Source organism: Hippopotamus amphibius, chromosome 1, assembly GCF_030028045.1.
Source record: "Hippopotamus amphibius kiboko isolate mHipAmp2 chromosome 1, mHipAmp2.hap2, whole genome shotgun sequence".
In the NCBI taxonomy this organism is placed as follows: Eukaryota; Metazoa; Chordata; class Mammalia; order Artiodactyla; family Hippopotamidae; genus Hippopotamus; species Hippopotamus amphibius.
Genome location: NC_080186.1, coordinates 161434367 through 161449390, shown reverse-complemented (window position 1 = coordinate 161449390; position 15024 = coordinate 161434367). Strand labels below are relative to the sequence as shown.

The following is a 15024-nucleotide window of genomic DNA, read 5'->3' as shown; positions in this document are numbered from 1 at the left end:
CTATCAATGAATAAGTGGAAAACAAAATTAAACAAAAATACCATTTACAGAAGCATCCACAAAACATGAAGTACTAAGGAATAAATTTAACAAAATATGTGAAAGACCCATTCATTGAAAACTACAACACATTATTGAGCTGCTTTTAAGAAGCCTTCAAATACTACTTACATAATTACAAATAAACTCATCAGTCTAGCACTCGAGATGGGTGGAAATATCATCCTGATTTACCTCTTTAGGCCCTTTGCCCCTTTCATCCTGGTTATTTCCTATACTACAAACATGCCCCTCGGCTACTAAGAATGCTGCTCTGTCTGCATGGAATTGATTTAATCAATCATTTCATCTCTCTCTATCCCTAAACCACCTCCACCTCATCTATCTCTGACTATTAGAATCCCATCTCAAACTACTTCTCCAAGAAATTTCTTTACTCCTCTAACCAGATCTTTCTTTCTTTTATGATTCTTCCTGTCCTCCCAAAAGCACTACATTGGTATATCTTATGGCATTTTTCACATTCTAGATTGAATTACTGTCATATCTTTGTACTTCTAGATTGTAAGCTCCTTGGTGACAGGGATTGTATCTGATGCAACTCCCCTAAAGTACCTAGTTCTTTACACAGAGCACGTTTGTTGAAGCAAACATTTGAAAGATGGAAATGAAAGAAAGCTCTTTTAGTAATAAAACCTCTGGGATACCAAATTGTATCATTGTCACAATCAAATTAATGATGTCCTGACTTTCCCATGGGCTGGACCAGGTATTTAGCCATGTGGTAACCCTCCTCTCATTTAATTCTGAAGAATGTTAGTTCAGCTTGGCTTCTGTTAGTTGGACCAATATCAAGATCAAGACCAAGTAAAACATCCCAGCCTAAAGGACAAAGACAGATCCTCAGTCTGTATAAACATGAGGGAGGGAAGGAGGAGGGGGAAGCCAATGTCCTAAGCACAAAGCAGGAAATTTTTGAAGGAAAAAGAGAACCATTAAGGATTCTGTTTCCGAAGAGAGAATAAAGAGTAACCTGAACATCACATGTTGGGGGTCTGTGTTGCTTGTAGAATAAGGAAACTGTCTAGGATACCTGTGCCTCTGCTATTCTGGAAACATCTGCAAGGACAAATGGAATGTTAACCACCTCCAGTCCCATGCCAGGAGGCAAGCAGCACAATCAGGTTCTGAGCTGAGGCACACAGAAGAGCTACAGCCTCTGTCCCAGAGAAGGTCCCTGGAGAGGCTTTTTGGATCTCACTGCATGTACAAAGCAGGAAGGAATGTTACTGCAGAATGGAGCTTGTATGCCACACTCTGCCAGCAGCTACTGGCCAGAGCAAGAAGACTCCTTAACTCAACCTCATTTCATAATTATCAAAAACATCACAGCTGATTAGCAGCAAATGATCTCAGTCAGTGTGAATCTCTGTCTTTTGACCCCAGACTGGCAAAAGCTTCCCAGCTCTTTGCCTGGGTACAGCATGTCCTCTTTCATGTCATCCTAAAGCCTTTTAATCATGCTCAAGGTTTGCTTCAGTTCCTACAGGCTTGCTTGAAACATTACTCACCAAGATTCATCTGTGTGTAGTGTTGTTTTTAAAAGAGTCTACTTGAATTTCACATGACAGTCATTTTTTCAAACTTGTCATAATTTAGCAGGTCCACTGCTCAATTCATCTACTTTCCTCAATTTTCTAAAGCATTCCCTATATCATCTCTTGAAATTCACAAACTGGGTTTATTTCTATGTACAAATTCCAGTAAGTGGGAAGGGTTAATTCTCAGGAAACAAGTAAGACAAAAATCCCCATTTCACACACACCCATCCAAAGTCAAAATTTGGAGGGAAATTTCTTTTACTTTTTGTGTAAATTATACTAACAACATTTCAGAGCCTGAAAAGAAAGACCCAAGAACAAGTGTCAAAGACTGCACAGGGGAAACTTCATTGATAGTGAGATCATCATTCCTTTTCTAAATCAATATTCAAAATTGCCATATGCCACTAAGCTAACAGGCTTTAGAGGGTTAAGACTTCCCACTGTTTAGATTTGCATATTTGCTTTTTCCTTACTTATCCAAATGGCAATTCCTTGATCCTCTGAAATTTTAACACTATGTTCAAATCAGTTACCTTAATCGTACTTCAAAATAGTATTCAAGGGGCTAATTCCCCTGGAGTCATACCAGCTGTGCATGAATATGATCAAAATCAAGCTCTTCATCAGCAGCTGGGGTCTTTGGATTCTAAATGAGAATCAAAGCAATCATGCACTGTGGAGTTTTCTCTTCCCATACATGGGATCATGTGATTTCCCACATGGATGCTACTGTGAGATTACCTACCAAGAGTGTAAACAGTAGGAACTGCTGTATGGGAGGAGCTACAGCCCTAAAGTTCAGTGACAAACCTTTGGATCTCTCCTTTGAGTATCCCAATTAAGACGCATTCACAAAATTCACTGTCATAGAAAACTTCTTATTGGCAAAGTAGCTGAAAAATAAGTTGGCATTTTTATTCCTGATTCTAGGGTTATATTTATAAGGTAGGATACTGGTTAACATCTTGGATGAGGTTAAAAAATATGTATATATGTACTACTTGGGAAGAATTTACCATAATATTGGCTTAATGGCAAAATTAACATTATCCATCTGTTAAGAAAAAAACTTTAAGATTACCTTGAAAAACATTTTGCTTTTAGAGAAATACACATTTCAAGAATATAATTGCCTAAGACCTGGGTAGCTGAGGACAGGGGTGAGAAGGAGACTTTTCACTGTATATTCTCATGTACTTTCTAAGTTTTGAGCCCTATGAAGGTGTTACATATTCAAAAATATAAATACAATTTTATAAAGGAGAAAGTGACATATTTGCTATTAGGAAATGAAATTAAAATGTCCTAGATAACAAAAGATGGTTAAGAGCATTGGGACCAAGAAGAAGCTAGTCACCTAGTTAGTTAATATACCACTATCACTAGCTCCCAAACCTTTTGTTATTTCAAGTTGATGGTTATCTTATTTTTGTTTAAACAGGGGAGTGGGGGGTGGCAACAATCTGCCCTCCAAAAAAAAAAAGAGGGTCTTCTCCAACAACACCTGGATACTCCACCGCTCAAATCCCATTAACACTAATCAGGCATGATGATTAAACACATTGTGGTTAAGTACTCTAGTTGATAAGGACTCCTTCAGAAGAAAAGGTTCCCATAGCGACAGGTAAGGGCTATCATCAAACTCAGCTTTTCAGCACAAGACTTGGTGTCACACATAGGAGTTAAGATTGTTTTAGTATTAATCTGGAGGCTTGCTTTTTGAACTTCACTTGACTTCATCCATTCAAAAGGCACTTATGAGAATCCCTCTGTAAGCCCCGGGCAGTACCAAACATCGGGCAGTACCAAACACTGAAGGGCAGGACAGCTAGGAGAAAGATCTCAAAGATATGGTTCCTGCCCCCAAGAATCCCAGTTTGCTGAGGAAAGCAGCCACTGAAGGAAATAATGACATTGTGATGGTAATTCTACCCCTAAATCTATAACCAAGTCTATCCTCACTACTAGGACTGGTCAGTTTCTAATCTAGTTTCACTTTCTCATCTTCAAGCTGCAGCACAGCTGGGTTTCCAGCTGGCTGTGGAAGAAAAGATTCTTTAAATAAACAGCATTAAAAATATGCAGTCGCTTTTGCTATACTGAATTTTGTGAACCACCTTGCTCTAATATATGAATCTGGGTGCTACGTTAATTTAAAACTATCCTAAAGAATGTAAAGTCCCCCGGGAATACACCTTTTCTGTCTTTAACAACAAAGTACACTATACATTGGAAGAAAAAGACAAATCAGAAAGTTCCAAAGGAAGAATAGTCTTTCTTAAAAAAAAAAAAAAAAACTATTGTGTCTATTCAATAAGGAAACAATTTAAAAACCATATACATATAGGAAAGCAATAAGATAGAGTGTAATTACACCAAAATATATGTAACCATAATTTAAAATGCAGGACTATTTGCAGAACAGGATACTTTTATAGCATTGTACAGAGTTGCTAATCCATGAGAGTCCTTTTCAAATCTTTTTCCTGTCCTTTCCTCAGAAGCCTCAGAAAACACCTCCAAGTATGTAATCTTATGAGAAATGCTAAGATTTTACTCAGCTCTTTACCACCAGAGGTAGTAATTTGGGATGAATGATACACATTAGATCTATAAAAATGCCCCTCTGGTAGATATTGCTATTCCAGGAGGACTTAACAGGCTTCAAGTCAACATTTCATAGTTGTAGTAAAATTAGCCATTTATGAAGACCTTTATCTCTCCATATGGTACCTTATCCCAAAGTCCGGGCCCACCAAAACACAGCTTTCTGGACAATCTCCCTAGGAATCATACCTCTCAGAACCCAGACAAGTTCAGAGCTGAAACTGGCTAAACAAAGTAACAATTCAACCACAGTTGCTCAATATAAGGGCCATGATGACAGTTTCCAGGTGCCAGTTTCCCTATTTTGCAATGGGCAGATCTGCTCCAAGGAGAAAATGTTCCCAATGACCCTGTGGCCCAGAGGGCTTTCTTTAGAGACAGAAAACAGAAAATGAATTTGTTAGTTATTTCCTGCTGAGCACAAGGAAGGTGTTGTGGTTAGTTAGGGAGATTTGTTTCCTTATTTAATATACCATTACTAGTGCATGTTTTCTTTAACCACATTGTAGAAAATAAGAAAATGCAGTTTATGCTCTTCTATCATTTTATCACCAGTTCCACAAGTTTCCTCTCACAAAAATGTCCTTTAATTTCTAATCCCCTTAGATAAAGCCCCCCAAACTGACCTGTATCTATATACTATCAATTCAAAGCAAAATTTCGGCATTCTAAAATGTTTACTCCCATACACCTTCCTGCCCCTGGATAATTTGTGATGTGTGAGGGCCTTCTCGTTAGCAGTGATTGCAGTCCTAAATTTATCTTTTTGAGAACTATATTACACATGCTATGTTCATAATATGAGATGACCACAGCCTAAAAGCAGGCTATATTTCTGACCCCCAGATCTTTCATGATCTCCACATTCAACTATTAAGCTATTAAACACTCACTAAAACAAACAAGGTAGCATTGTTGGAGGAAGGGGGAAAGGAGGAGGAAGACAGGGGACGATGACCATCGGGACTTGGTGGTCAGACCAGGGATTATGTGGCAATGTGCGCGATGTACATTCAGGAGCAACTCACCGAAAACCAAAACAGAAGCTGTCCTTGGACAAGGTTCGGGAAATGTTTTTACTATCTATTTCCCACTGTACAATACAGTTCCACAGCTCCCCAAGGAGTCTCAGAGAAAATACTTAACAGAATAAAAAATTAGACATTCTTAACTGGTCTCAACTTGTCATAAAACATTTCAGAGCATAAAACCACCATTAAAGATCAGTCAATAATATTCCTCAGAACAATGTCAGAGAGATAAACTGCTGTTATCACCAAAGTTTCTTTCCTCCTTATTAAGACACTGCAAGATTCTTTTGATTAAAGTGATCACAGTATAACATAATACCTAGATATACTCCCACCACTAAACTAAAATTTGTCTCCTGAAGGACAGGGGCAGGGAGGGGGCTGGGGACAAGCGGGAGAAAGGAAGCTTCCAAAAGTCAAAGGCATTGATCTAGAAAGATGAGGGCAGCAAAACTTCCCACGGGCTGTTACATGTTCTTTGCTACTCAAACTCTATTTACACTACCCAGAACCAGTTGGTAAACTAGTAAACACACCAACTTCTATGACAGACCAGGACATCTATCACAATTCAGTGATTACACAGCTCAGAGTCACACTGCAAACGCCAAATTCAGCCTTTTGGGACAAAGTTAAACCCCAATGTCAATAAGCACAAGACAAGCTAACACCAAACACTCCAGTCTGGGGACAATTTGGTTTGAAATAACTTACTAAGAAGTAAGTACTGGATTCAGGGACAAGAAGAAAAAGAGCTTAAACTGACATTTCTTTGACTTTTGACATGGGAGACCTCCATTCCCAGCTGCACAGATCTACAGATTTCAGTGTTTTGTTTCTAATCACCTGCATTCCTGTGCAGCACCCAACATCATGAAGATGAGATATTCAGTCAACACATCCTGCCGGTAAGATGTCAGAACTGAACTTAACAGCATTCGGCAGAAGTTACTCTATTTCACCGTCATCACAATCAACAGCCCTAGAAAGATCTCTCAGAAACAGCCAAAAGAGGTGTCTGCTCACTAGTCCTGGAGGTTAAGAGATCGCTGTGCTGCCAGCTTAGCAAAGACAGGCAATCACGATGGAGAAAAAACCCTGAGCTCATGGGGGACAGAAAACAGTAGCAGAAAAAGTCCAACTCTGCCTGCGCCAGCGGTGTGGATGAGCTGAGCCGGGAGCCCAGAAGAGGAAGGAGGGGGCGGGGGCCATCATTCCCTAGGAGAACTTGTAAGCGGAGGCCTTCACATCCTGGGAGTCTGCCCAGCTGCTGCTGCAGACCCTGCCAGCCTGGGCAAGGCAGGCCCGTGAGAGCAGAGCGGGCAAGGCCTCCGAGGGTCACTCCTGACTCACTGAGCCTCGGGCCAGCAACACCAGGACCTCTCCGTTTTTCCTGCCGCTACTGGGCTATGATGGCAGCTTTCCAGCCCCACATGCCATACATCAGCCGCAGATCCCTGCTGGCACAGGCCAGCGCCTCCCCCCGCCCCTCACCCCTGGCACACTTTGAGCCTGATCCTCCTTCTCCCCAGCCCCAACACCCTCACCCACCGTGCCAAACGCCCTGCACAGGGGCGGCCCCACGTCCCAGCGGCCGGCCGGGGCGCTGCCAGGCCTGGGCACCTGCAGCACCTCCCGCCCCACCCCCATTCTCCACCACCTCGCCCCTCCCCCCTTCCTCTAGCAGAGGGAGGGGGCGACTCACCGCAGTCAATGCACAGGATCTTGCCCACCTCCTTCTTGAGGTTTTTGCCGTTGGTGTCAAGAGGGGCAAAGGCTGTCTTAAAGACTAAGGGCTGCTCCGTGGGCTCCAGGAAAAAGATGTAGCGCTGATTCCTTTCGAGCGGCGCACAGGAGCCCACGCTGATCACCTGCTCACGCTGCAGTCCCCCGCTCCGGAGCGGCCACTTGTCCAGCACCTTCACCAGCGCCACCCGACCCGAGGCGGGCGGCTCACGGGTGCTGTTGGAGCTGGAGCCGCCGGCCGGGGCCAGCCCCTGTACCTTGCCCTCCACCACCACGGGTGCCTTATACGCCTGGTCCTGCACCGACCTGAGGCTAGGCGAGTAGCAGGCGAGCGACACACCGAAGAGCAGCATAGAGAAGCCGGGGGCCGGGTCGCGCCTCATGCCGCCGGCGGCTGCGGCTCGCGAGCGGGCGGCGGCTCTCCGGGCTGCGGGGCTGCGGGGCTGCGGCTGTTGCGGCGGCCGCGGCTCTGGGGGCGCAGCGGGACGAGAGATGCTGCTGTTGCTGTTGCTGTTGCTGCTGCTGCTGTTGCTGCTGCTGCTGCTGCTGCTGCTCTCGCCGCCGCCGCCGCTGCTGCTGCTGCTCCTCTCGCTGCTGCTGCTGCTGTCGCTGTAGCTGCTGCACCGAGCCTTCTCCAGTGGCGGCGGCGGCAGCGCTGAGCAGCAAACCTGCCGCATCTGGCCAGGCCATTTGGGGGGCTCCGCCGCTCCGCCGCCGCCGCCTTGGGAGGCGAAACCAGAGCCCGCTGGAAAACCGGAAACAGCGTAACGTTAGCGCCTTGTAGCCCTCCACCGGCAGCCCAGGGAGGTGGCCCAGCTAGGGCAGGGGGCAGGCGGCAAGCGGGCCGCGATGCGCAGCGCGGAGCCGCGCAGCGCTCGCACCCGGCGCGCCAGGACCTGGAGGTGGATGCGGAGGATGGGACGTCCGCCCACTTGCTCTCTCGCGCCCCCTCTACCCCCGAACCGAGTGGGGAGCGCGGCTTCTGCAGGGGAAGCTTGGGACTGCACTGCTTTAGTGTCCGGCTTCAGGGCCCGCAGGGATGCCGGAGGAATCTTGCTACCCTTTGCTCTTGGGATTTATGGGCACGACAGTGGGGTAGCGCGTGAGCAGAGGGCGGAGTAGAGATAACAGATTCAGGCACCGTCCTATGAAGGTGGGAGTGGGACACAGGGTATGCCCTGCCGTTGGACATCGGCTGTAGGAGCCAAGGGGATCGTCACGGCTGGGGTGACTGGCCAGCCTCCTGCCTCCTTGGTTGTATATACCCCTTCCCCGGGGGGACCCTAGAGGCCAGCCCCTAATCGAGCCCACGTGCTTGGCCCAGCCACCGCCTGGTGAGCGCTGGAGAGTCGATTTAAGGTGGGGGAGAATCCCAGCCCCGTCATTTGGGGGAAGAGTTGGGGCTGCATTGAATTTTGCCTCGGCGTTGAGGACACCTAACCAGGGATGATGGTTGAGAGAGGGTCCAGTCCCCAAGTGTCTGGGCTCCAGCAGCCAGGCGGGACCAGGCTGCACGGTATACAAGCTCATCTTCTTTTTAAAAAGCTGCTCCCTAAAGGAGGTGGGGGCTTCTTGGGAGCCAACCTGAGAGCCAGAGCCGTTCAGGGCCAGAGCTGTCCCACAGGAAATGGTTTCTTTTTAAAAGTGTGGTGCTGGCAAGAGGCAGGAGAGTTTGCTCCACTGAAACCAGCATCTGATTTGAAAAAGCAAATTAGGGATCCATTCTCCTTCTATCATTAAGAATACAGGGAGTTGTTAATACCCAGCTTATGTCCTTGAAGGATATGGAGCTCAGGAATTCCAGTGAGGTCTTGGAGAATCTTATCCCTGACTGGAGACTGCAAGAAACTGGCTCCAGGATGTCTGACTTTGGCTAGGAATGCTATTCTGGAAAGGAAGGCAGGAGCTAGAGCTTTCCTCCTGGCTAAAAGACACCCCAAACTTAACATATTCAAAGCCAACAGCATTATTTCTCCCACCCAACTCCAAATTCCATACGATCATTAGTGGAATCATTTTATACATGGGCACGCAATCCATTCCAACAAGTCCCTCAGTCTCATTTGATTCTCCCTCATCCAACCAACCACCAAGTCCTTTGCCACTTCCTTTTTAAAAATCCCCAGTTTATTTTGGGCATTCCTCTCCAACTCTACCTGAATACCTGTGGTCCAAGTGCTCCTCACCTCTCACCTGGACCACCACAAAGCCTTCTCACTGGTCTCCACACCTGTCACCTCATCACCCTCCTCCAGTCCTACCACTGCCAGAGTGATATTTCTAAAAATAAAATGTAAGTATGATTTGGCCATGCCGCTGCTCTCAGCAGTAAAGTCCAAACTCTTCAGCATGGCTTTTCATGGGTCCCCCTACTTAGCCAGCTCTATCCTCTGGGAGCCAAGTCCCTACCCTAGCAATCCTCAGCACATTGTACTGTTTCTTGGTGTGCTTCTGCACATGATGTTTCTTGTGTCCAGGAAGCCTCACCTCCGCCTTGTCCACCTGGAAAACTACTCTATCCCCAAGGCCCAGCTCAGCAGTAAGCCTCATCCCTCCCTCTCTACATATGCATCACCATCCCTACCACCATATGCATACAGGATGCAACTGATTCCTTCCTTTTCTGTATATCCATGTGCCTCATACATATTACTATTATGGCAAAGACCTGTACTGTACTTCAAGCAGCTGTTAATGGGTCTGCATTAGGTCCATCAGACTAAGCACCTTAATGGCAGGGACTATGTCCTATTAGTCTTTAGATTCCTATCGAAAGGAACCCCAAACACAGTGCCTGGCATAGAATAAGGATCAGCAAATTATTATTATTTTTTTTAATAACTTTACTTATTTATATATTTATTTATTGTCTGTGTTGGGTCTCCGTCGCTGTACACGGGCCTTTCCCCAGTTGTGGCAAGCGGGGGCTACTCCTCGCGGTGGCACGCAGGCTCCTCATTGCGGGGGCCCCTCCCGTTGCGGAGCACGGAGTCCAGGTGCATGGGCTCAACAGCGGCGGCTCACGGGCTCCAGAGCGCAGGTTCAACAGTTGTGGCGCATGGGCTCCGTTGCTCCGCGGCATGCGGCATCCCCCTGGGGCAGGGCTCGAACCCGCCTCCCCCGCATTGGCAGGCGGACTCCCAACCACTGCGCCACCCAGGAAGTCCCAGGATCCGCAAATTCTTAGTGAAGGAAGGAGGGTAGGAATTAAAGAACGGAAACTCAGCTCTCTGAAAGGCATCAAGCCAATCTTGTTGGCACCTTCAGTGTCTCCTTTTCCATTCTGACCAATCATAGCTGTAAGGAAGATTACTAACTCCACCTTCTCATTTTTCAATGGAAGAAACAATCCCAGGGAGGAAAAGGGGATTACTCAAGATCCCACACAGCCAAGGCTGTACTCAGTCTTCTGTTTCTGAGACCAGAGCAGTGGCGAAGAGCTTGTGCTCTAGGGTGAAGCAGTACTGTATTTCAAACCAATTTCATAAGTTACTAATTTTGGCTTATTTCTCTCTCTAGGGCTTAGCTTCCTCATTCATATAATAGAGATTATACTGGGGTCTACTTCAAAAAATTGTTTTTTGCTCATTACCTATGTAGTTCAATAAATATCCGATTGAATGGCTCCTCTGTGCCAAGCACCGAGACATGGAACTGATCGCTGGATATACTACAGTGAACCAAACAGACACTGTCCCCACTCAACAAAACTCTTACTCCATTCAGGGAGACAACAGTAAACAAATAGACTGTAAACAAATAGGTAACTGTCCTGAAGGAAATAAACAGGATGAAATGATAGGAAATAATGGGAAGGGGAGAGGATAGGTCTACTTGGATAAGGAAAGGTTTCTCTGAGGAGATAACATTTAAACTGGGATTAGAAGGATTTGAAGGCTATGGATTACATGCGATAATAAATGTAAAGTGCTTAGAACAATGCCTGGTGTAGAGTAAGGACCAAAATAAATGTTGAATATTACTGATATTTTACTTCTACCAGTGGTTCCTAATCTAAGAGCTGAGACTCTCTATGTGGTGTGTAGTTATTGCACACTAGGACTTTCCGTACATTAAAAATGCAGTGCCTTCATGGGGATCAACATGTCCACACTGCTATGTTAAAAGTGGATAACCAACAAGGACCTACTGTACAGCACAGGGAACTCTGCTCAATGTTATGTGGCAGCCTGGATGGGAGGGGAGTTTGGGGGAGAATGGATACATTTATCTGTATGGCTAAGTGCCTCTGCTGTGCATCTGAAACTATCAGAACATTGTTAATCAGCTATACGCCAATATAAAATAAAATTTTTTTAAAATGTAAAAAAACAACGCAATGCAATTTTTCAATAGTAGATGCCAGTGTGATGAATAAAAATATGTCTTCTATCTCTTTTTTTCACATATCCATTTTAAAGTATAACAAGACGTTATGTATGCAGGAGAGTGCAACAAGATGAAGAAGAGTGGCAAGATATGCTACCATTTTGTCTTTTTTAAAAAGGATAAGTGCATAAATATTTGCAGGTCATAGATTACCTTTGAAAGAACACAGCAGAAATGGAAACAATCGCTGGCTCTGGGGAAGGGCACTGGTGGCAAAGGAATGGTGTGCAAGAATACTTTTCATGGTGTTCCCTTTTGTATCTTGTGAATTTTTTTTAAGTTCATATACTACCTATTCCAAACAATGTTTGAGAGAAGATCCTCTAGTTTTTTTACTGCTGTTGATTGTTTTATCATGTAATTTCTCAATCAAAAGCTACTTAAAGTAGAACTATTATTATATGGGATTCCTTGAAATTATTTTTAACTTTAAAATGAGATTCTGGCACTAAAAGAAGGATTGGGAATCACTGCACTATAACTTTATCTTCTTTAGAATGCAAAGATAGGTTTTGAGATCCCAACAGTCCACTAGAATTTCTGTGGACACAGAGGGTGGAGACGTAGGCAGAGATTTCTAAAAGGAAGGGAGGTACTTGTCCAGATTTCCCCAAGGTGTGATGTGTATGAGGATAAGTTTTCAGAATTAACATCTGCCATTTAGTAGAGAAGACCAGGGTATTTGGTTTCCTAGAAAGACAGCCCAATTCTCTTCTGGCTTTTCCTTAGGGATCAAAGTGAACTGGTAACACAGTCTTAGAGAATAAAGCTTGATATTCTGAACCTGCTAACTCTTCAGTGTAATTTGGTACTGGATAGTCAAAACAATAATAGCTACCATATTTAAATGGCCTCATGTGTGTCAGGAGCTTCAAGTTTATATTTCCATGCCTCAATAACTTTGCATTTTACAAACTGAAGAGACTTACAGAGGTTTAATAACTTGCCCAAGTGGCAGGCAGTGTTGCGGTTCCCATTCAGGCTCACTTTGTGCATAACACCTCCATGTCTCTCTGAGGAAGGCTTCTCACAGCCTCACTTTCATTGTCATCTGAGAGGTCTCCAATCTCTCCAAGATACTTCCACCAATGTCAGACTATTTGAAATGCATAATGCTGGAGAGCAAGTGGTATAAGCATCATGTTACCAAAAAATGAGGAAAACTGAGACTCTGAGAGAATTAAGTGACTTTCTCAAGATCACAAAGCTACTGATAGGGCCAAGGTTTATAAAACTCAAGCTCACATTTTGGGGGGTTTTTTGGGTTTTCTTTTTCTCTCTCTTTTATTTATCTTTATTTTATTGATGTATAATTGACAACATTGTCATATACTTAAAGTGTACAAGGTGATAATTTGATATGTGATACATTGTGAAAGCATTTCTACAATTGAGTTAACATATCCATTACCTTGTATATAATATTTCCCCCTTTTTTTCATGAGAACACTTAAGTTCTACTCTCTTAGCAAATTTCAACTATACAATAGTTATCAAGTATAGTCACCACGTTATACATTCTATCCTAAGAGCATATTCATTTTATAACTAAAAGTTTATACCCTTCCCCAGCCTCTGCCCCTCCCTTAACTCCCCAGTCCCAGCAGCCACCATTCTATTCTCTGTTTCTATGAGTTGTTGTTGTTGTTTGTTTGCTTGTTTTAGATTTCACATATAAATGATACCATGCAGTATTTGTCTTTGTCTGGCTTATTTCACTTAGCATAATACTCTCCGTGTTTATTCATGCTGTCACAAATGGCAGGATTTCCTTCTTTTTTTTCAAGCTGAATAATATTCCATTATATATGTATACCACATTTGTCCGTTCATCCATTGATGGACCCTTAGGTTTTTTCCGTAACTTGGCTACTGTAAATAATGCTTCAGTGAATATGGGAGTACAGATATGTCTTCGAGATAATGACTTTGTTTCCTGTGGATCAAGCTAATACTTTTGAATAGAACCAGACAAAGAAATGGAAGGCAGACCTTTTCAGTGTACCATGGCTCCCCACAGGCTTGTGAAAAAACTGATTCATGGTAGCAGTGGGCTGTGTCACTACATAATAATCACTGAGAACAAAAACAGAAGTAGACAGAATGGTATAGACATACTGAATTCAAGATAGAACACCCACATGAAAAGCTTGGCTTCTTCTCCTAGATCCCTCCCACACGAGATGGACTTCTTCCAGCTTTAGCCGATTCAGTGGCCAGAAATGGCCACTGAACCAGGTTACATGGCTTCTTACATCCAGGAGAACTGGTCCATCAAGGCAACGTGTATGGCCTTTATGTGGTCACTGGGTGTCACAAATCAAGCCGAACATTTTGCAGGACAGTCTCATTTTCTAAATAAAGATATTTTGTAAACTTCTTTTTTTCTCCTTTTGAGATCTGTTTTCTAAATTTGGCTTCCAGAGTCACTCTCAGGTTCTTTGTGGTTTATTTCTTTTCCTCCAAGGATTTTTGAACAAGGGACTAAATAGAAAACAGATATTGAGACTCTGAGGATATTAGCATTGGGAAGGAATCAGTGTCATTGCAGCCCGATGGTCTCCTTTCACAGAGGAAGATGTAGAGACCATGGAGACTATTGGATTTTTTCAAGGTCACATAGCTTAGTTAGTGGCAGAAACAGCACTAAAACCCGGACTTCTTGCCTAGTGTCCTCTTGTCTATATTGCAAAATCTCGGCTCCACCCGTACTGGAATGTGAGCTAGGGCAAGTCACTTCACCTTTCTAATCCTTACTGTCCCCCTCAAATAAAACCGGGATAATAACATATCTACCTCTAGGGGTTTTGTGAGGATTCAGTGACAGAATGCACCCAAAATGCTTCACAGTACCTGGCACGGAGTAACTGGCTAAGAGCATGGGCAACAGACTCAGGCTGCCTACGTCCGAGTCCCAGCTCTGCCACTTACTTAACTGACAATTTGGCCTAGTTACTTAATTTCTCTGGGTCCCAGTTTCCTCAACGGTAAATGCATAAAATGATAATAGTTCCTACATCATTAAAATTGCTGCAAGTCTTACAGTCGAAAATATATTGCAAATTTGAACACTGCTAAGAAAGTAAATCTGAACAGCTTTCATCACAAGAAAAAATTTTTTGTAACTTTGTATGGTGACAATGGAAACTAGACATTGTGGTGATCATTTCCCAATATGTACAAATGTTGAATTATGATGTACACCTGATAGTTTCATATAATGTCATGTGTTGATTATATTTTGATTAAAAATTGTGAGTATTAATAATAGAATATACAGCACACTTAGAATAATGCTTAGCACATGTGAACTAGTATTAGTCTGACTAGAATAACCTTTTTCTTACTTTAAGTACCCATACTTTACCCCAAATTCAGCAGTTTTAAAACCACCCGTTTTCATATTTTTTGAGCACATGCTAAAATTCTTAAGCATAGAGCCTGATGTTCTACTTTATATATATATATATTTAAAAGTCACATCATTGGTAGTCCCAGCTCCCAATCAAGAGGGGACATGATTCAATAATTTATAGCCTAGGGCTGCATCAAGAGTCCAAGGGCTTACACTCTCCAATTTGCTGAAAAGGGCAGCGGCCCCTCTGTCTGAGTTGTTCCATCTGGGATAATAATACTTATTTCTTTGT

At 43.7% G+C, this 15024-nt stretch overlaps 1 protein-coding gene across 1 annotated transcript in view; it reads right to left on the bottom strand.

Moving 5' to 3' along the window:
- The window catches only part of NRG2 (neuregulin 2), a 219206-nt gene that overhangs the window by 168204 nt on the left and 35978 nt on the right, over positions 1-15024 (bottom strand). Inside the window, exon 4 of the mRNA XM_057733613.1 lies at positions 6948-7733. Within this exon, the coding sequence (XP_057589596.1) occupies positions 6948-7665 (718 nt within the window). The 5' untranslated portion in view covers positions 7666-7733. The remainder of the gene's footprint in view (positions 1-6947; positions 7734-15024) is intronic.